At 42.3% G+C, this 23,394-nt stretch overlaps 1 protein-coding gene across 1 annotated transcript in view; it reads left to right on the top strand.

The window, feature by feature from the left end:
* Window positions 1-20,165: 20,165 nt before the first annotated feature.
* The window catches only part of IL13RA1 (interleukin 13 receptor subunit alpha 1), a 100,306-nt gene continuing 97,077 nt past the window's right edge, over window positions 20,166-23,394 (top strand). The window contains exon 1 of the mRNA XM_049767657.1: window positions 20,166-20,338. Coding sequence (XP_049623614.1) covers window positions 20,266-20,338 — 73 coding nt within the window. The 5' untranslated portion in view covers window positions 20,166-20,265. The remainder of the gene's footprint in view (window positions 20,339-23,394) is intronic.

Raw genomic sequence — 23,394 nt, 5'->3', positions numbered from 1 at the left:
CCTGAACTCAGATCCCAAATGAGCCATATCTACTACAATTTCCTATGAAGGAGATCCAAAAAAGGGATGGAGGAAGCCACCTTTACATATGTAAATAAACACTAAGAATTATATCTATTAAGAAAATGTATCTACAATATAAAAATACAGATATTCTCTTTAAGACTTTTGAGATAGTTTGAGGGAGGATAAAACACAGAGCACAGCTTCATCCTGAGCTATGGTCTTGTGGAGCCTGAGAAATGGTTTGTAGAAGACAGGGATCAGGTAGTGTCCTTGAGCTGAGGGTCTCTCCAGAGCCAAATCCAGTAGTAAGCAACAGTCCATAGTGAAGGCGGGTATTGTCCCTTTCCTTTCTATTTCTTCCTTATCCTCCCTATACTCTGGGGCCAAGGGTGATCTCGAAACCCCTTTCATTCCCTCACATGGTTATTCTAAATAACACATATAATTGATACCCTGTATTCATCCTTCTTCTGGCTCACTTCATTTAACATTACATGTTCCAGATAATTGCATGATTTCATTCTTCCTTATGTTATTTATGATTCCAATTTATGACTCCAAATTCTAGCTCTCAGACAGAGTGCTTCACTTCATTATGGTGTGTACAAATCCTTTTGAATGAATGTTTTTCTGTCCTGGGGCTAGAGAACTAGATATTTAAAATTGGAATTGTTGGACATATGGCAGCATGATTCTGAATTCTCTTGAGGAATTGTTCTCCACATTGTTTTATAAAATGTATTGCTTGACCACACGTGCTATTGCTCCTGGGTCAACTTTCTGATTAAAAGTCATTCCAAGTCATGTGGGGGACTGGATGGTGTTGGAGATCAAACCTGGGACTTACTAATGCAGAACCTGTGCTACAACTCAGCCATCTCCCTGGCCCAAACTATTTTCCACTTTGACAACACTACTTTAATTTTCCACCAGTGATAGACAGTGCTCCCACTTCACACCCAGAGCAACTTCTGTTATTTTCATCTGTTTTTAGCATTCAACTTTGGTTTGGTTTCCTGGTGCTTGGGATCAAATCCAGAACCTCATACATTTAAAGAGACATGTGCTCTATTACAGAGTCACATCCCTATGTTATCTCTCTCTCCTCTCTCTCTCTCTCTCTCTCTCTCTCTCTCTCTCCCTCCCTCCCTCTCTCTCTTTCATAGACATGCCAAATGAGAGTAGAGTAGTATCTCATTGTGGCTTTCATTTGCATTTCCAAAAATTCTGTACTACCTCTTTTTGTCTATTACACATGCTTTTTTTAAAATCTGGGAGCCACACCCAGAAATTCTCAGGACTTACTCCTGGTTGGTTACTCTTGTGCCTAGTGTTCACTTTTTGAGATGCCTGGGGGACCAGATATAATGCTGGAGGGATCCATTACCTAAGTGCAAGCAAATAGTTTAACCCTCACAAATCTCTTTAACCCATATATTTTCTTATTAATAAATTAGAGTCTACCACTTTTAAAAATATAAAATATTCCTCAGATGTCGTAGGTTATTGATTTGGTTATATAATATCAAATATATGAGGCCTGGGACTGCTCCATGTTCTAGTTCCTACCTTGCAGACATAAAGTAGTTTGATCACCATGACCACTCTATATACATACATACATACAGTGTACATTGTGATCCCAGCATTCCCAATGCTCCAATCAAGTGTGCATCTCCTGTGCATGACAACCAATGTATGTAAACATTGGTTATTGCACCAACAACATGATGTGAAGGGAAAGAAGAAAGGTCAAATGTATCAGCAACAGAAAAATGAATTGCAGAATGTAGTAAGTATGGAAGTGAACTGGCTAAAAAAGGAGGGCCCTTGGGATTACAGAGAATGTAGAAAAGTAGCATCAGAGGCTTGTGAGTTAGTACAATCTGAAAGACTTGTTTTGCATGGGTTCAACCCCAGTTGATCCCTGGCACTTCCTAGGTCCTCCAACTATCTCCAGGATTAATCCCTGTGTGTAGAGCAAGGAATAAATTCTGAGCACTGCAGGATGTGGCCTCGGACACCTACCCCGTCTCAAATAAATAAAGTAGTATCTGGGCCTCTGAACTTTTTCAGAACTGAAAAAGGTCTTGAGATGCAAAAAAATGAGTCATCATTCTGGAAAAATGAGGACAGTTAGTCCCTTCTCTCTGAGATTTTCTTCAAATCATCATTTCTCTGACCAATGAAATTGGAAGTCTCTCTCCCCTATCTCTTTTTGTTCTCTTCTATATGCTACTCTATATGTTTTTATTTTTTGGTTTTAGGGACACACCCAGAGGCCCTCTGGGCTTACTCATGGCTCTGCACTCAGAAATTACTCTTGGCAAGCTCCGGGGACCATATGGGGTGCTGGGATCAAACTCGGGTTGTCCATGTGCAAGAAAAATGCCCTACCTGCTTTTTGCTATTACTCTTGTCCTCACTCTGTATTCTTGAAAATATCTCCAGTAAATGCATATTTCACCTTATACTCCAATTCCTTCCTGTGTATTGCAAGAAGTTAAATGGCTACAATTTTCAAGCTGCCAGTTATATTTCTCTTTGATAAAGACATAGAACATTATAGCGAGTTTATTTATTTTTATTTATTTATTTATTTTGTTTCTGCATCAGAAGAAGGCATCATGTGACTATGTATGGAAGCAGACAGAAATGTCATACATTCTCCCCTTAACTATAAGTTGAAGTTGCAGTTGAGAAATTTCAAAAACTATAAATTGAATCTTTTCAAAAATCTATGGTGATGAATGAAAGTATATACTTAATTGGACCCAAAGATTAGGCTCTAAGAGGTTAGTTGGAAATATGGAAGTTTGGCACCATTGTTTATTACAGTCTAAATGTGGAAACCACCGAGAACTGAAAAACACCCAAAACTCCAAGTGCCAATGCATCTCTAGTGATGTAATCAGACTTGAATGAAAGTTGTGTTACAAAAGATGCCAAATATGCCAAGATCTGGTGAATAGAGAGTAAGGAATGGCCATAATCACTGAGAAGAGGGCTTTTTCTTTTGGATTTGGTAAGCTTGGAATTTTTGTAAATATACTATGTTACTTTATCCAAGCTTCTCTTTCACACACATACACACATACAGCTTGCTAAATTTAGCTGTAGATCTGCCACAACAGTGATGAAAACATTTTCCTCTGACCACAAATACGTTTGAGAACAAGTTTCCTCTTTCCAGATGCTGGTTTGCACATATACAAATTCTTGGCAAAATAGCATCCAGTCTCCCACAATGAGAATGTTTTTCCAGTGGACATTGAACTGCTATTATCTAGATTCACAAACACAGAGGAATTGAACTAGCTAGGAAATTTTAGAACTCAGCCCCATTTCACAGAAACCTATGATACCACTGGTTCTGCTCTCTCCAGGGTTGACAAAGAGTGACCGTTTGAGTTGTCTGTATGTGTTGGGCTATCCATGTGTCAATTTGAGGACCAAGATTCAATGAAAAAGGCACCACAAACATTCCTTCTACCCCTGCTTTGCCACAGAGTCTCTCTATCCTCTGCTCCGCACCAGGTTTCGCAAATACATGTTGTACTCCTGGAGATGTAAGGGCAAGAGGAAACAGGAAACTGGAGACCAGCAAAAGAGAAATGAAAAAAAGGACTAGAACAAATGAGACCACATCAGCAGAAAGGAGAACAATAGAAGAGGAACTGGAAGAGGTAACCTTCAAAGATGAAATAGGACTAGAACTTCTAATAACAGGGCCCCATTTAAGAGCACTTCCTAAGATTCAGTCATTGGATGTGTTTCATGTGTTTTTCTTCATCTCATTTAATTCTTAGAGCAAATTCTATGGCAGGCACTATTATTACACCCAGTTTCCCAAAGAAAAGTACATACTCTTGCAATGAAAAAAGTATCTCCCTCACACCTTACGGTTTTTGTTTGTTTGTTTTGTTTTGTTTTGGCCCACACCCGGTGACTATCAAGGGTTACTCTGCACTCAGAAATCGTTCCTGGTTTGGGGAACTCTATGGGATGCTGGGGATTGAATCCAGGTCTGTCCTGGGTCAGCCATGTGCAAGGCAAACGCCCTACTGCTGTGCTATCACTCCAGCCCCACACCCTAGGAATTTTAAAATAAATCAAGAGAAAACAGGATCGAGCTGAAGAGACAGTATAAAGGTTAAGTCATTTGCCTTATATTCAGCTTTAGCCATATCCTAGTGATAATCCCAACACTACATATGGTTCCTTGAGTACCTTTAGGCCCATGAACATTGCTGGGTCCAACAACAAAAAGAAGAGGAAGAAAAGGATAAGAAGATACAGGTAAGGTCCCCAAGCCAGGATCAGATACAGGGAAAAGAAGGTACAAAATCAAATCATGAAAAAAAGCCTAATAATTTCAGGACTGCAGTTAAAAGTAGAGGAGTAGGGATATAGCTCAAAATGCTAGAGCATTTGCTTGGCACTCATAAGGCCCCAGAATCTATCCTCATGTCACCCCCTGATCCCATCCATAATAACTAGTATGGCCTGTTGGCTGCAATAACTGTGGGAGATAATCCTCCTCAAAGATAATGATGAAACAAACAAAAAACAAATTTACAGTGTATATTTTCTTTCTAAAAATATGTAAGTTAACAAGCACTAGAAATTCCATCTTGTTCTCATAATCCCTCTTTCTTTCTGCCTTTGGTCTTTCTTCTACTCTTAATCTTTAGAAATGGTTTTCATTCTCCCACCACCTGCCAAAACTATTGGATATTTTCCAAGTGAAAGTGATTCCTCCATTCCTTGCTTGCACTGGACAATATCCAACAGCCTGATAAGCAAAGTGACCTTTGGGGATGCAAATACAAATACTGATCCCTGTGGACAGAGACATCAATATGCAAAGAGCTGCCCATTCCAAATAGAGGGATGAGTCTTTATGGATTTGAGGAAACAAATAAGAGTCCAGAGAGTCTGTTGGTTTCTAAGTTCCAATGTAAATAAAGTCAAAGGCAAACAAGGAAACTTTTCACACAAATGAATTATTTGAAGGAGAAGAAGAAGAGAAGATGGAAAGGATGATGGAACAGAGACTGCCACTCATCACAAAGAACAATAACAACTATTGTTGGCATGGATGTGGGGAGAAAGGGACTCTCACTGATGGTAGGCATGTCGATTGGCCAGCCTTTTGGGAAAATAATATAGATATACTTCAAAAAACTGGAAATTGAGCTTCCAAATGACCCAGTAATATATTCATAAGAATATAACCTAGGAGCCCAGAAACACAATGTAGAAAAGCTCTCTGCATATCTACTGTTCACAATAACAAGAATCTGAAAACAACCCAAGTGCCCAAGAACAGATGAGTGAATAAAGAAAGAGTAAAGAAAAGAGAGTTCCATCTACCCAATGGAGTACTATGCAGCTGTTAGAAATAAATGTTCATGAAATGTAAATGGATGGATTATAAATGGATGAATATGGGGAGTATTATACTGAGATCAGAGGATAATGATCGCATTAATATGTGAGAAATAATAAAATGGTTTTAAGAAAAATAAAAGACATTCTTGCCATAATTTTCAGAGACAAAAGAGAGGAGGGCTGAACGTTCCAGCTCACTGCATGAAGCTCACCACAAAGAGTGATGAGTGAAGATAAAGAAATAACTACATTGAGAAGTACCATAACCATGCGAATGAATGAGGGAACTGGAAAGCCTGTCTAGAGTACAGGCGGGGGTGGGGTGGGGAGGAGGGAGATTTGGGACATTGGTGGTGGGAATGTTGCACCGGTGAAGAGGGCTGTTCTTTACATGACTGAATCCCAACCACAATCATGTTTGTAATCATTGTGTTTAAATAAAGATATTAATTAAAAAATTTAAAAAAGAGAAATAACAACATGAGATGGTATGGTAAAAGGAGTACTAATACTTACTCTGATAAAAATAAAATAGCAGAAGTGCTTGGCACAGGTTTCAGAGAAAGGGCGTCAGAACTGGAGCTAGAGTTGTTCTTAAAGACTTGATAAAGTAAATGGAAAATGAATTAGACCTTGAAATATGATGAACTGCAGAGAGGATAGGGAAGAACCAGAGAGTGAGAAATAGACAGAGACAGAGTGAGCGAAGGAAGAGTTAAAAGGAATCAGTGAGAAGCATAGCATTCCTGGTTCCATCTTATTAACAGCAAGGAACAAAGAAATATGTTTACAAAGCAAAGTAGTAGCATCATGTGAGTGCTGCTTGGGGCCAGAGACAGCATAAGTGGCGAGGATTCTTGCTTACCTTGCAAACTGCCATCCTCTCTTTCATTCCCTGCACCACATAGAGTCTCCTGAGTAAAGCCAGGAATGAGCCCTGAGTACAGAGCCAGATGTAAACGCTGAGTAGAGCTGGATGTGATCCCAGAGCAATACCAACACTAATAAAGGTTGTTTGGGGCTGAATAGTTAATTCAATGGGCTGGAGCACATACATTCCATACAAGAGCCCTGAGTTCAATTCCTGGCATTTCACAGTCCCTGACCAACTCTGGGAGTGACCTCCAAGCACAGGGTCACGGGATATCTGTCTTCTAAGATGAATTAGCAAGAGTTCCTGAAAACAGATGTGTCTTCTCTGGGTTAAAGGACTTGGAGTTCTGCTCTAGGAAACAACAAGTATTTGAGGCCTGCATCCCTCCAAAGCCCTACTCTCTATTGAGTGCATTAACTGCTCCTTAGCTCCAGACCTTTCAGGCTACAAACCCTTTTCTAAAGTGAATCCTGCTGTCCTTTGGTTTCAGAAAGAGGAACAGACTTGGGAAAGCAGCATCCAGGACCTGTCCTTTGCTTTCTGATTGTGTGGCTACTGTGTGGCATCACTGCCTCAACCTGATAGCCAGGATCATCTGCAGCTTTATTCCTGCACCTTCTCCCCACTGGTTCTAAAAGATCTGCTTCTGTGGGTGTGGGAGGTGATTTGGATGACTACAGCACATGGCTTTCCATGTGATACATCTGAGTTTCTTCCTGATTCTACATGGTCCTCTGAGAACCATAAGTATGGAGCCCTGGGACAATAAAAATAAGAGTTCCATGTGTGAGGCCCTGGCTTTGGTGCTTTTGGTTCTCAGATACCATAAAGGTACCATTTCAGGCCCCAAATCCATGTAGGATGGGTAATTCCTTTTGTCCACTTTTTGGGGGTTGTTGTTGCTTGGGGTGGAGGGAGGCTGGATTACCCTGGATGGTGCTCAGGACTTTATCTTGGCTCTGCACTTAGAGATTACTACTAGCTGTTCTCAAACAAGGGTTAAGTGCATGCAATTCAAAAGGATTAACACCTTTAATATCTATTTGGCCCAACATTTGCACATTGTTAATGGCAGACCTTTTAGTGTTCAAATTTTTAGGGGTATCTTTTGTGTGCCACATCCAGTGATGCTCAAGGTTTACTCCTGGCAGGCTCTGGAGCCTGAATGGTGCCAGAGATGGAACCTGGATCAGCCATGTACAAGGCAAGCTTCCCTACCTGCTGCACTATTGCTCCAGCTCAAATCCTTAGTATTATGCAGTCTAGCCCCTCCCTTTCTTATTCCTTATCTGTCCACCTCCCCCTTCTCCTTTGTCCTCTTCCCACCTCCCTTTCTCTTTATTTTTAGATAAATTTTATTTTTTAGTTACTTTACTTGAACACCATGGTTACAAGCTTGTTCATAATACAGCTGATATTTTTTTCTACACGCAAGAAGTTGTTCATGATTGAGTTTCCGTTATAAATCACCCTTCTCTAGTGCACATTTCCTGTCACCTCTGTCCCAGTTTTCTTCTTGCCCTCCCTGGTGCCTACCGCTGGAAAAGACATTTTTCTTCTCTCTCTCTCTCTCTCTCTCTCTCTCTCTCTCTCTCTCTCTCTCTCTCTCTCTCTCTCTCTCTCTCTCTCTCTCTCCACCCCTTTTAGGCACTGTGGTTTGCAATATTATTACTGAGGGGTATCGTTCCTATCACTTTATCTCCTTTCAGCAACCAGTTCTTGTCCAGAGTGATTATTTCCGACTATTATGGCCATAGTGGTTCTTTCTCTGCTGTAACTACACTCCCCCTACTATTTGTGGCAAGCTTACTACCATAGACTGGTCCTATTGGCCTTCATCTCTATTGTCTCTGGATACTAAAATTAAAAAAAATATTATAACACTGTGACTTACCATGTTGTTCATAAAAAGGTGGTTCAGGCATTAATTTTAAACAACAATCCTATTATCATTGTGATCTTCCCTCCGCCAGTGACCCTAGTTTCTTACAAACCACATTAGACTGCCCTGTTACAGGTACAAACTTACTTCATATGATTTGTTACAACACAAAGGCAAATGGAACTCTAAAAACTTAAATCAATAAGGGTAAATTTGTAATAGTTGCTCGATTTCCCAATGGTGTTACTAAAGTCAATTTCTAAGGTCTATGGTTGGTCTGAGCCTTCTGTTACTGTTTAGGATCACTGAGCTTGCTGTTCTTGATGTATTGTATTTTTTGTTCTGTAAGACACACTTCTCCCCCCACCCACCCAAAAGATGGGGGAAATGTCTGTGCATCTTATGGAGTGAATGCTCCTGGAGCTGAAGCCTGAGTACAGGGGAGGAGAGCAGATACTAACCACTTGACCTCCACAGTGTGACACTCCCTTTATTGTGCAGTCATACCACTAGTACAAGCAATCAGGTTAACACACTTTCACCATCACATATAGAGCTTTCGTTTCAGAGTATTTGATCACTACTGCGACTTTTTATATTAATAAATAATTACTTAAGATGTTTTTTTATTTTCTGATGTAAAAAATGTTAGGTAAATGTTTTTAATTGTGATTGAAGTGTATTACAAGTGTATTACAAGTCTTTCACAGAATTATTTATGGTACATAGTAACAATGAATGAAGGGCATTCCCACCACCAGTGCTGTCCTCCCTCCACCCTTGTTCCCAGGATGTATCCCATATCTCCCTCCTTTACCCCCCAGAATACTAGTGTAACTGGTCTCCACTTTACAGCTTGTTGTAGATTGGGTATCCATTCTGTTTTCATTGACTTTGGGTTTGGTGTTCAAGTCTGATCATTTTTTAGTTTCACTACATGCTCATATGACTGGTCCTGGTATCATTTCCCCCCCTCAATTTATGAGGCTGAATAATTCAAGTTATGTGATTCTTTTGGAGATAAAAAGGATAAGGAAAAGAGAAGAAAAAATTTGGTAGCAACTACCAAAAAAAAGAGAGAAAAAAGAAAGAAAAGAAAAATGCACCCAGCACAAAAACAAAAACAAAAACAAAGAAAACAAAACAAAACAAAACAAAAAACCAAAAGAAACCAAACAAACAAACAAACAAAAAACACCAAATAATATCCACACGAGTGAAAAAGAAAGAAAAAAGTGGAAGAAAAAAGAGAATGAAAATATTAAAAACAGACAAAACAAAACAAGAAAAAGGAGTGCTGGAGTGGCAGGGTTCAGTGTTATCCCCACTTTTTTTTTTGCATAGGCACAGTAAGTATAGGGGAATAAAGGGAATTCCCGTGGCCTAAGAGATTCAGGGTTTCTCCCCTTTTGAAGCATACTTTCATGGGAACAACCACAGGCTCCATATATACTCATTACCATTTCCCAAGGTTTTTTTTGTGGTGTCAGGAAACTTTCCTCTCAGTTGTGGATGAGAAAATAAGGCCACTGTAGCTAGCAATCTTGGTAATTGTGCAGGTCATAGGACAAGTTCTAGGATAGAGTCTTTAGGGTTCTAGAGTTCTGTTCCATCTTTGTTGTTGTGTGAACCAATATATTGTAAATATATTTTGGCCTCACAGACGGTTGTTCCCAGCCACCATCTCCGGACGTCTCTTGTTTTCCTCGTCTAAAAACAATATGTGTCTTATAGTCAGGTGCATCTTATAGAGCAAAAATATAGTAATTTCCCATCACATTGGGCTGACTCTAATGTAAAATTTTGAGATGTCACCCGGCTGCACTCTTGGAACAAATCTGGCAGCTTGTCAGTTTGATAAATCTAAGTTGTGTACTTTTTCTTTTGAAAAGTGTCGGGTTTGACTGTGGCTTGCTACCCCTGAAGGCAAAAAAGGGAAATCTGCCTGTCCTCATTCTGCAAAGGTACTAGAGCAGGGGTCCTCACACATTTTTTTAGTTCACTGTCCCTCAGATCATTGGAGAACTGGGCTATAATGTATAAAACAAGACTATAAAAAAATTCCTACGCACACTGCACATACCTTTATTTTGAAGCAAAAAAATAAGGGAACAAATACAATATTTAAAATAAAGAACAAGTAAAGTTAAATCTGCAAACTTGCCAGTTTTTCAATGGAAACTATGGTGCTGCTTTTGGTGGGCTGAAATTTGTGGACTCCTGCCCAAGATTGAAAGGAGGAGTTGAGAGACAGAAGGAGAATTGGAGAGTGCAGCACACATCCCACATATGTGCACTGCGAACCCAGAGTCTGCTGAAAAGCAAGACAGGCAAAAGTGGCAAAAAAAAAAAAACACCCAGCAGGCTAGATAAATGTCCTTGGTGGGCCATATGTGGCCTGTGGGCCATAGTTTGGGGATTCCTGCAGACTTTTCAACTCATTTCAGACTACTCGGGAAGAGTCAGTGACCAACATTTTTTTTTGGAGCTTAGTAGAGGAGCTGGATTGTTATTTTTGCTGAGAAGATGGTGGGTGTGGACAGGAGTTGCTGTGGGGATTAGCCTGCCCCTAATCTCAAAATACCCTCAGAGTTTTCAGTCCCTGTAGTACAGTCCCACTTGAGAGGGCTCAGCTGCTCATATTATTTGGGGGATTTCTTCTATTTATTCATTTTTAGTTTGGGGGCCCTACCTGGTTATGAGTGGGGGGATACACCTGGCTCTGGTCTCAGGAATCACTCCTGGAAGTGTTCAGGAGACCACAATGAGTACTGGGGATTGAACCCTGGTTTTCATGTCTTATTTATAGCTCTGGGCCCCTGCTCATATTATTTGAGTTCAGTTGTGGAGCTGAGTCATTTTTGTTGGAAGAGTGTTATCTTTATTGGAAGTGTTGATGTGTCTATAGGTTGCTGTGCCTTCAGGAAGAAAAGGGAATCTCTCTGTTCCCATTCCAAGAAGGTCCTAGAATTTTCAGTTGGAACTGATTAACTGGGAAGAAGACTCAATGGGCATCCATTTCTTTTTTTAACCTAGTAGACCAGAGGTCCCTAAACTACAACTCTTGGGCCACTTATAGCCCAACGGAGACATTTATCTGGCCCAGGCCCACTGGGTGTTTTTTATGGGCTGCTTAGCAGCTGACATGTCCCAGGCCCTCAGTGCACATATGTGGGATGTGTACCACACTCTCCAACTCCCCTGCCCTCTGTCTCTGGACTCCTCCTCTCAGTTTCAGTCAGGGGTCCTCAAATTATGGCCTACAGGATACTATTGTTCATAGTTTTATTTTAAACTATAGTACAGCCCTTCAGTGTTCTGAGGGTCTGAGGGAACTGCCCCCTGTTTAAAAAGTTTGAGGTCCCCTGACTCTTTCATATATTTTCTTAATTTCTTTTGTTTGGATCTTTTTGGTCACTCCTGGAAGTGCTCAGGGATTACTCCTGACTCTGCTCAAGGGTCACTCCTGGCACTGCTCAAGAGGAACTCTTTGAGATGTTGGTTATCAAATCCAGGTTGGCCACATACAAAACAAGCACCTTTACCTCCTATACTATTTATTGCTCCAGCCCCTCAAATATAATGCTTCAGAATCTACTAAGAGTTAGGTACAGTTTAAAGCATTGGAGGTACAACTGAGAATAAATGAGAATGGGCTTGGGATGCAGCTCTTTATTAGACATATGCTGTGATTCCCAACACTGAGACACTGTAAACACATGACACACCCCAGAATGAATCCTCTTGTCTTGTGAATCATACATTCTAGTGTAAGAGAAAGAAGGCCCAGTAAGAGATAATAGAGATTATTGTCAGGGCAAGTTTTGTAGCCTAGGAAGCCTCCATGAGAGAAAAGGAGGCGAGGGAGTGATATTCACAGTTGACTCAAGATTAGCAGAAGTTGAGGAAGGTGAAGAACAGGAAAGAGGCAGGGCAAGGCACTGAGGCTGGAGAGAAGACTAACAATAGATCTATGTATCTAGAAAAGAGTGCTCAGGGTGCAGGAGGACAGATGATCAGAGAGGCAGCTTCAGGAAGGGCCATGGGACTGGGAATATGGCACCCTGGTATAATGGTCTGGAAATAACAGAGACAAGAACCAGGGATGTTGGGCTTGTCTTTAATATAGAGGAGAATTTTCTATATATATGTATTGAAACCACTAGAGTCAACATGATCAAAAGCCTCGGATTCAAATTACAATCATGAAAAATGCTGTCAAGGAGTCAGATTGTGGGTGGGAAGGAACCTGGGGTCACAGATGGGGAGATAGGGTCACGTGGTGGTAAGGTTGGAAGTGGGAACATTACATGACTGCAATCCTATTGTCAATAGCTTTGTAAATCATGGTGTTCACATGAAAAAATAGGATTTATAAAACAGCAGAGGACAGATCTCAAGTGCCTAACATGTGTGGGATTTTTGTTTTTTGTCCAGTTCCACATGCTCCTCATTTTCTAAGTTACTGGAACTGGCCCAGAGGCCCTTCAGCAATGTCAAGATGGTCCTGATGATTGCAAAAAAACAAGGTGGGTGGCACCCTTACAATGGGTAAGGTTCTTGGCTGACAGGAGGCTGACTGGTGTTCGATACCCAGAATCACATATGATCCTCCAAGCCCCTCCTGGAATTATTCCTGAGCACAGAACATGGTGGAAGCCAGGTATGACAGCCCACTGAACTAAACACCCTCTATGTTGCTATGCAAAATCCATGGAATTGGGAGTCTATTTTCGGCATCCATTTTTTTAATTTATTTTGTTTTGGGTCACACCTGGAGATGCTCAGGGGTTACTCCTGGTAGGACTTAAAGGACTTTATGGGATGCTGAAGATCAAACCCAGGTTGTCCAAGTACAAGGCAAATGCACTACCCACTGTACTATCATTCAGTCCTTGGCATCTAATTATTTTGGGGGATACACCTAGGGGTTACTCTGCTCTCAGAAATCTCTCCTGGCTGGCTCAAGGGACCATATGGGATGCTGGAAATCAAACCTGAGTGTGCCCTGAATTGACCTCATGCAAGGCAAGTGTCGTACCGCTGTACTATTGCTCCAGTTCCATGGCATCCAATATTTTAATGTCACAAAATATGGGCCACACAAGAGACATTCTTCCTGAAAGTGCCAGACATCTAGTGGCTGACTGCTGAGTAACTTGAGGAGTGAGTCTTGCTGGTGAAGAAGTCGTAAGCATGGAGAACCTGGAAGGAATCAGTCTACAAGTGAAAGACTAGGGAATTCACTTTGTGGCCTTATAGGAAGGTAGGTGTCACTTCAAAAGCTTATACTGGAAGACAAATATTCATAATTGCATACTAGGACATTTTAGGGAGGGTGATATTCCTGGAGAGAATAAAGACTGACCACTAGGATGGGAAAACTGGGGAGATGATGAAGAAAAGTGACAAGAGATCTGAGAGCTAATTGATAATAGAGAGAACATGAGCATATGGCACCTAGCATGGTCCCCAGAGCACTACCTGCAGTGACCATCAGAATTTTTAAGAAAGTGGTGCAGGTCATCTTTGTGCAAGCTCCCAAACCAAAACAAACTTACAAAAAGCAATTCCATGACTAAACTTGAGGAATCTACCAACTAAGGTCACCAGAAGAGCCCCAGGAAAGGATAATTTTCAGGGGGTGGCTCCCAAGTGGTGCTCAGAAATTCGAAGAGCTTCATCAGAGATTCTCTGCCAACTACTACAACTGAAGAGCCTGAGGATATGGTGCTACTAGGCCTTGAATACTGGTGAAGGGATACTCAGGCCATCCTGGAAATGGTGGAGGATGCTGCAGGGCCATACCCAGTGGTAACTGGGGTTCATATGGTGCATGAAGCAGAGCAGGTCAGAGTGAAATTGCACCCTAACTTCTATAGTAGCTCCTGGACCCAAGGCTATGTTGGGTTTTAACCTGATACAATGGGTAGGAAACGGAGAAGTACCCACATGTATATGGTCAAGGCTTCTCAATAGGGAAACTGTTGACACTTGAGTCTGATCATTCCTTATGTGGGGGCTTGTTCTCTGCCTGGCAGAACCTTTAACAGTATGTCTGACATCTCCACCAATCCTCAAAATACCTCTAGTCTAGGCCCTCTGTTTCTCAAGGGAGGCCAGATTTTCTCAATTTGGGAAGAACTGAGTCAGAAGAAGAGAAAGTCCATGCTTCATTTATACTTTCCCTTATTTGGTGGGCAGGGAGAGGGGACTGTACAGTGCTCAGTGATCACTTCTGGCCCAACATTCCTGAGGATCAAACCCTGGTCAACTGCATGGAAGTCAAGCACCTTACCTTCTGTACTATCTATCTGGGCCTTCCTTCTATTTCTCTTTCCATTGCAGTAGTATTGAGGATCTGTTCCATTTCTTTGCTCAGTAAAAGGTCGAGGATCCTTTGAGAGAACTTTGCCAGGGACCAGAATTCCTAGAATTGGTATTTGTTAAAGTTCATTATGAACCCAAGAAGGATTTTTTAAAATTTTATTTTAATTTTATTCTGTATTATTATTATTAGTCTTATTATTGTAGTTTAGAGTACAGGCTTACAATAGTGTTAAGATTGTTATGGATTGGGGCCGGATGGGTGGCGCAAGCTGTAAGGCGCTAGTCTTGTAAGCTAGCCTTGTAAGCGCTAGCCTAGGACAGACCGCAGTTCCATCCCCTGGAGTCCCATAGCCAGGAGCGATTTCTGAGTGCATATCCAGGAGTAATCCCTGAGCCAAAGGTTGTGGCCCAAAAACAAAACGTAAAACAAAAAACAACAAAAACAAAGATTTTTATGGATTGATGTATAGTCATTGCACCTCATAACTAACAAAGTGTCCAAGACCTTCTACCATCTAGTCCACCCCTTCATTTCCAGCACTCCCCATGTGCATGCTAATCTTAGTCTTGTAATATAGTGCTAAGCGTTGTCATCTTTCAACTCTGTCTAGTCTCATTTTCTTACTCTCTATCTCCCCTTGACTTAGAACAACTTTTAAATAGACTGAAAGGAAATGTGAATTTGGATACAGCTTTCTTTCCAAATATGAGCATATTTGTATTTATTTTGTTTTGGGGCCATATCAATTGGCTCTGTACTCTGGCAGCTCTCAGGGAAACTATGCAATGCTGGAAACCATATGTGGTACTGGCGATTAAACTTGTGATTAAACTGCATGCAAGGCAAATGCCTTAACACACCTATAAACCCCAAACATATACATATATGCATATGTATGCATATATACTTTTCCAGATCCCAAATATATGTATATAAGGTGTGTACCTTTTCTGACAACTGGGATGTCTCAGGTATACCCATTAGCATGCACACTAGCCACCCAGGTTGAAAAGAAAAGAAAGACAGTTGATTGGTTATTCCATACCCAAACATAAGACTCAATAAGTTAAGGGTTAAAGATAAACTTATGTTGACTCAGAAATTTGATCACAGAGAGCTGAAATAAAGATCTCATTAATTTCAGTGCTTGTAAAGCCTCCCATCCATCTCCATCTCCCTGCAGGCCAGAGCCATGGCCTAATTTAATTTAGTATGCTCTTCATTTGTACATTGAGATTACAAATAAAAGTTTGATTTGGAAGAAACAGCATATACAAACCTCCACATCTCTTCCCTGAAATAAACGTTCCAAAAGCAGGCTGCTTGATTTTTTTTGGGTTCAGAGAAAGTGGTGCAGTCTCTGACAGTCCTTTGCCTTTTACTGCCACAGTCTCCGATTCTCATGGCCATTGTTGGTGGCTAATGACCAGTCCTGATCCTTATTTTCTAGTTATTTGCTGTCATTACTGCTCATTAAGCATGGTCCATGTCACACAGTGCCAATAAGGGCGTTCAGCCAGTCCCTTGAGGCTCCTGCTCCAACTGGAGATGCCATAAAAGGCAGATAACGTAATCACTTTTGGAAATGTTACTATAAACTTATTGTATAATGTTTATATCCAGTGTCAACAAGTTTATATGTGTGTGATGCTGAAGGAAGGCAATAGGTTAGAGAGAGGTTGGAATCTGTGTGGGGGATTTGAAAACAATGATAACTATCTCTGCAAACCCAGAGTTTAGAGCACTTTCATAAGAATAGAAACAAAAAACAAAAACAAAAAAAATATTATTCTGTTTAAGAATATATGCAAGGCAATACATTATTCTGAACTTTTTTCCCTTTGAGTTTTTGGGTTACACCAGCCAGTACTCAGGACTTCTTTCTGGCTCTGTATGCAGGGATCACTCATGGCGAGGCTCAAGGGATCAAATCTTTTGCAGTTCTGGGGATTGAAGCCAGTTCAGCTGTGTGCAAGCCAAGCACAAGTGGCTGAACTAAAGCTGTGGAGTCAGAACTTTTGTTTATCTTTTCTTTCCATTAGTATTTTAACTTATGCTCCATAGCTGCTGTTGCTCTTGAGCTACCCTGGGTTCAGTGAATGAGAGTTGCTCTTGGCACTGCTTTTTGGACCATGTGGTTCCTGGAGATCAAACCCAGGCCTCCTGTATTTAAAGCTTATTGTCAGCTCATTGAGCTCTCTGTCTGTCTGTCTCTGGATTCTTTTCTGAGATTGTAACTCCAAAATTCAGTAGCTCCACATTTATTTAGCACAGGCAGGATGGCTTCTCAAGAACCTTTTCTTACCATAAGATATTTCTTTGCATCCCGCAAGTTGTTGTCCCAGCCCTCAAATAGAAAAAATTCATCATTCATTAGCAGGACCTGATTTTCTGTTTATTAAAATATATTTTATGAGGAAACTGTGATTTAAAATGTTATTGATAATTGAGTTTTAAAGTTCTGTCACTAATCCTACCACAAGTATTAACTTTCTTCTACCAGAGTTCCCAAAATAGGAAACTGGGAGATATCTTATTACCTAACTTGGAATGCTACTATAAAGGTATTGTGATCAAAACACTATGGACTATGGGACCAGAGAAATAGCATAGAGGTAAGGCATTTGCCTTGCATGCAGAAGGATGGTGGATCGAATTCCAGCATTCCATATGGTCCCCCTCGCCTTCCAGGAGCGATTTCTGAGCGTAGAGCCAGGAGTAAGGCCTGAGCGCTGCTGGGTGTGACCCAAACACCAAAACAAACAAACAAACAAACAAACAAAAAACCCACTATGGACTAAAGATAGATTTTTCTGATCAAAATTTAATACCTAACAAGTCTCCATATCTACGAAAAGTGAATTTTTTTGAGCCACACCCAGCGGTTCTCAGTGGTTACTATTACTCCAGCCCCCAAAAGTGAATTTTTGACAAAGGAGATGAGAACATGAAATGGAGTGAAGATAGCATCTTCAACAAATAGCACTGGGAAAACTGGGTAACCATGTTAAAAATTAAAGCTGGGGACAGGCATGATAGCACAGTCGGTAGGACGTTTGCCTCACATGTTGACAACCGAGGTTCCATCCACTACATTCTATATGATCTCCCAAGCCTGCCAGGAGTGATTTCTGAGTACAGAGCAGGAATAATGCCTGAACACTAAGTATCACCCCCCAAAACAAAACAAAACAAAACAAACAAAACAAAAAATTGAAGCTGGATCCCTCTCTTACATAATACATAAAAGTCAATTCAAAGTGGATCAAAGATTTTGAGATCTGTTTGGAAACTATATAGGCAAAACTCTTTAAGATTTGGACCTCAAAAGGGTCTCCAATGAAACAATATCACTGGTAAAAACATTAGAACAACAATTAAAAAAACCCAACCAATTGAACTCCATCAAATCAAAGAGTGAGTTTCTGCATTGCAAAAGAAAAACAGGTCAAAAGTAAAAGACAGCTAACTGGAGCAATTCCGGATGATTCCTGCACAGAAGTATGGGCTGATGGACGTAGGTTCTGGGAGGTCCACCAGGGAGTACTCTGCTGTTAGTGGTGGGGATGATGTCATGCGTGGTTGGAAATTAGGTCATAAACGAGCTAGATATGTGCTCTATCAGTTGAGCTGTCTCCCTGTCCCCAGAGCCTGCTTTTAATGAGTGTCTTCTACAGTTCCTGGAAAGACAAAAAATATTTATCAAATATAAAGACCTTATTTCCAAAGGTAGAGTCTTTGTTCCAATAATAATTAAACACCCCGTGCACTTGGAGTAGGCTCTAGAAAAGGGGTATACTCAATATGCTAATTGCTCTATTTTTATCTGATTTCAATTGTGTAGCAAATTGGACCAAAATACACTTAAAAATCTATAATTCAGTGACTAGGTCTCATTTTCCATCATCCAAAGACAGATTTTGAGGGGTGACCCACTCTTGCCTTCTTCCAATAATGCCTTATTCCTAGATTTCTGATGTATGTGACTTTATTTGGTTAATGGGCACTTCAAGAGGACCAAAGTATTAATGAGCAGGCTTTGCATGAGAGAAACCTTTAATCTTAGTACCTCATGGTTTTCTGAGCATTGCTGGAGAACCTTCAATAAGCTTTCAGTCAGGAAAAATCCCTGTGAATCAATCAACAAAAATGTGATTTTCCAGAGATAATTAAATAAAAATGTTGAGCTGGTGAGATTATCAGGGTTTACTTATTAGGTCCAATTTAAGCCTAATAAAAGGGTCTTTCTAAGTTAAAAAGACCCTAATAAAGGGTCTTAAAATAAGTTAAAAAGATCCTAACAAAGGGTCTTTCTAAGTTAAAAAGGAAGGCATGAAGAGGCAAAGTCACAGGAGGTTGTATGAAAATGGAAGGAGAGATCTAAGTGGTGCAGCCACAAGCCAAGGGATATAAGAAGACCCTAGGAGCTAGCTAGAAGAAGCAAGGAAACTATTGTGTATAACAACCTTTAGGGGCTGTCTATTTCCTAATTTTAGGTCACTGAGACTTATGATCTCCAGAAATGTAATATAATAAAACCTTTGTCACTTTAAGCTAGTAAAAGTACAAGAATTTGTTACAACAGTCACCAAAAATAGGTTTACTTTATTCCCTATTTCCAGTCTTATTGGCCTTCACAGTCATCCACTTTTCTAGTTCCATGTAACTCCTTTGGGGCTAGAATGATAGTACCGTGGGCACTTGCCTTGTGCGTGACTGGCCTGGGTTCCATCCTTGGCACCCTATATTGTCCCCAGAATCCACCAGGAGTGATCTCTAAGTGCAGATCCAGGAGTAAGCCCCAAATATTTCTGGACTTCTGGGTGTGGCCCCCACAAAAAATAATGTGGCCCTTTTAGGGAGGGTCACCCTATGTTCTCTCTACATGGAATAGAAATATGTAGCAAACTGTTCCTCTGCATTTTTGGTGTTGCTACAGATTTTTGGCAGTGCTGAAGGTCAGACCCAGGTCTCATGCATGCAAGATATATACGTTGCTTTTGAGTAATATGGAAGCCTCACCTCGCGTGTGTGCTTTTCAAAACTCCATTGTTTGGAATTTACCCTCATTAAATTAAAAATGTCTTTTTAGGGGGAGGAGGACGGGCTATGCCACTGAAATGTGAGATTCCAGGTTCAATCCTGGCATGAAAAAAAAAGTTTCCTCATCTTGAGGCTGTCTGCCAGGTCCAATATTACCTAATTTTCAAAGGTATCTTTACACCAAGCAGAGTCTCTTGAAACCTTTCCAAGCTTTCCCTGGGAGGTAAAGCTGGAATTTCTAAGTCGGAGTCAGAGTTTCGGAAAAAAGAACTCAAAGGAAGCCGGAGTTCCAGATCCAGGCCAAGGTTCTTTCCATTGATGACTTTGCCCCGGCTGCCCAGTAGGGCATAGCCCTGGGCACTGTCGAGTCCCCGCAAATGAGCCAGTTTTGGTGTTGCACCAGGAGTTGGCGATAGGGCCAGGCAAGGAAGTTCAGTCTGGGAGGAGCCTGGCGTCGGGAGGGGCTGGGGATCCCGCAGCGGCTAGGGCAGGTGCTGGGGGGCGGGTGCGGGGAAAGTGGGGATCGGGAGAGAGACAGGGGAGCCCCGCCCCGTAGACTCGAGCCCGCCAGCCGGTTGGGGGTTACCTGCGGCCGCTGGGCGGGGCTCGACGGCTTTTCCCGTCTGCGCCGGCCCCCAGCTCCAGGGCGGTGGAGCCGGGAAGTGGGGCCCAAGTTGGAGGAGGCGGAGACTGGCGGAGTTTCCAGCCCGGCGAGGCTCCGAGGCGAGGGGCTGCATGGAGCGGCCGGTGCAACTTTTCGGGCTGTGGGCGCTGCTCCACTGCTTGGGTGGCGACGCCGAGCACCCCAGTGAGTACGACCCCTTTGCTGCAGGTTGGAGGGCTGCGGAGGGCGCGGCCGGGAGACGAGCCCAGGGCGCCGTCGTGGATCGGCCGCTCTGGGTTGGGGTTCTGGGCACTGTCCTCCGATCGCGTCCCCACAGCTTTCGGTTGAGCCCTTGTCGCGTTCCTCGGCTGATTCGAGGTGCGGGGAATCCGGGAGCTGCGGGACTTTCCAGGATCCCGGACTTTCGACGGGGGAGGCGGCAGGGCAGGGAACAATTTCTAGGCGCCACATTCCTTTGCGCTGTCTGGGGTGAACTAGGGAATCCTGGCGTGGGCAGGGGCAGCCTCGGAGGGTGCAGGGTTCGGATCCCAGTGTTGTCTGGGAATCCAGCAAAGATCAAGTGATCAGGACTAGGAGCGAGAGCCACCGAAGTCCAAGAGAGTCAAAAATGAACCCGGACTCTGCGTGGAACTGGGCTAGTGACATGAGGGAGGGCAAGCAAGAAGGGAAAGTAAGGAAAGAAGAAGAGAAGAGTCTTGAGGGTCACTCCAGAGGCACAGGCGTCAAGAAATGCATCGTGAACCCCGAAGCAGCATGTTTCATATATGTGTATATATCCCTTTGTTAACCTTTATGTTTTGGGGATCACTCTTGCTTTGCAAACCATCCTGGACAAAGATTGAAAAGAGCTCGAGCCGCTCTTCATCTAGTTCTTTAGGGTCGTTACATGGCTTCCTCACTAATATCTCTCATACTGCACGGCCTTCTAAATATTTCGGTGGGGGGAGGTAGTAGCATTGAGAGATTTTATGTTTGGGGGTCCTCTTGACCGAAACACTTCCCTTGGGCTTTTGCTCCACTGTGCTGTGCTTTCACGCCCAAGTTGTAATGTCCAGGAAACCTAGATGTCCTTTCTCCGTGGAGTCAGGGTGTATTTCATGCCAGACTCTTCTTTCGGGTTGAAAATGGAGCACTGAGCCCAAAGCAGATGGGTCCCTTCCCTGTGGCACGTTTATGCTAGTCTCTATCTTTGTGTGGGGGAGAGCAGTAACCTCTGAGATATGTCAGATGTCGCTGAGTACCCTAGAGAATCAGGAAGCCAGGGAAGGGACTGCTATTGGAAATAGGGTGGGTGGGGTGGGGAAAGGTCGTATTTGACTTGACCTTTGCAAGCTTGGAAGTTGACCACCAGATATTTCTTAAGTATTGAACTTATTATTGGGGACTTGCTCCCAACCTTAGCACTCACGGGATCAGCCTCCCATCCAAGGTGCCTCTCACTTTCATGGGGAAGAGTGCGGGGAAACTGAAGTCCAGAGAAGGGACTTGTCTTGTTTGTTTCCATGTTTGTTTATTTTTATTTTGGGCCACATCTGGGGGGTGTTCAGGGGTTGCTTCTGGCTCTGCACTCAGAAATCGCTTCTGGCAGGCTCAAATGATATGGGATGCCAGGGATCAAACCTGGGTTTGTCCCAGGTTGGCCACGTACAAGGCAAACGTCCTACTGCTGTACTATCGCTCCTGCCCAGAAGGGACTTGTCTAACCCTTAAGGAGTCTTAAACTGTGGGTCACAACGCCACCTGTGTACTCTGTAACTGATCATAGTGTGTGTCTGAGGGGTGTTGGAAGAAATTCACACAGCAATACACTTCTATAGGGAACAACGGGCAAAACATTTCAAAATCTATGCCCACATGAATCTGACATGTTTCTGGCAATGCTTGCTACGGTTTCTGTTTCATTTTTCACACAAAGGAGTCCCGAGTGGAAAAAAGATTTAAGAGGCCTACTGCTAGGGTCATCCACCAATCCAAGTTTCCTGGTTGGCATATGGCACTACGGCCCCCTCTCCCGCACACACCCTTCACTCAGTCCCCCAAACAACTGAAACAAAAGGTGCCTTAAAGACAATAAGAACAACCCTGAGTGAATCCTTTTTTGTCACCATGGTCTTGGCTACTTAGAATCCTAGAACGTTTATCCCCCTTTAGAAATATCAATAGAGAGTTAGAGAAAAAGGCAGTAGGAAATTTGTATTGCATGCTACCAACCTGGGTTCAATCCTTAGCACTCGTGGGGTCTCCTGAGCACAGATTTCTGAGTAAGCCTCCAGCTGTGGTCCTAAAAAATACTGAGAGAGATATTGGTAGACATACACTGGTGTGTGGTGAAGGTAAAAAAGGGCAATGGAGTCTTTGGGATCTGACCTTTTCCTACAGAAGGAATCTGGCTCTGCATTTCTTTCCTCTTGTGTATGGCAACTCTCTTACCTGTCAAATGAGGAGATTGGACTTTTCAGTTTAAGTTATGTCACAATGCTTCTCAATTATTTTCTGTCATGCCCCCCTAGGAAAAAGAAAACATTTTTCGCGTCCCCTGCGCGACTGTAAATAGTATCTTTATTAAAAAAACTGTAACCTGCAAAACAAAAATATATAAAATAATTTGAGTTGACTTTTTAATCAGAGGTGGTGTCTGGACTAATGGCTACAATGAGCACGTTTTGCAATGCATAGCTTTCCGAAGCCGGGTTTGAAGCAGGACACAGCAACTCTCAGCTCCAGAGACATTCAGAGACATAAACACGGGGCTTAGCTTGTTATGACAGAGTTTTTGCCGAGGCCAAACGCACCCCCCTTTATGGAGCCTCACTATTTGAGAAGCACTGGATGATCAGAGCCTTGTCTGTGTAGGTTGCTAAACTACAGAGTGTCATGTCACAGTGTTTATCCTACATTGACAGTGACAGTGTTTGGGGCCATAACCAGCAGTGCACAGTATGTGTGTCTGTGTTTGTGTGTGTGGTGGTGAAGTGTTCCAGTCCTGTGCTTGAAAGGAGGTTGATAGGGAATCAAGCAACTCTGAGAATCCAATTTAGGGCACTTGCATATATGCTCCAGCCCCTTGGCCTTGTGCTATTTCCTAGGCCTTTAAGTTTTTGACACATACCATTTAATTTAGTGTTTTTTGTTTGTTTCTGGGCCACACCCAGAGTTGTCAGGGGTTTCTCCTGGCTCTGTGCTCAGAAGCTCAGAAATCACTCCTGGCATGCTGGGGAACGGGACGACCATATGGGATG

This window comes from Suncus etruscus, chromosome X, assembly GCF_024139225.1.
Source record: "Suncus etruscus isolate mSunEtr1 chromosome X, mSunEtr1.pri.cur, whole genome shotgun sequence".
Taxonomy (NCBI): domain Eukaryota; kingdom Metazoa; phylum Chordata; class Mammalia; order Eulipotyphla; family Soricidae; genus Suncus; species Suncus etruscus.
Note: the sequence above shows the minus strand (reverse complement) of the source record. Positions and strands in the feature narration are given on the sequence as shown.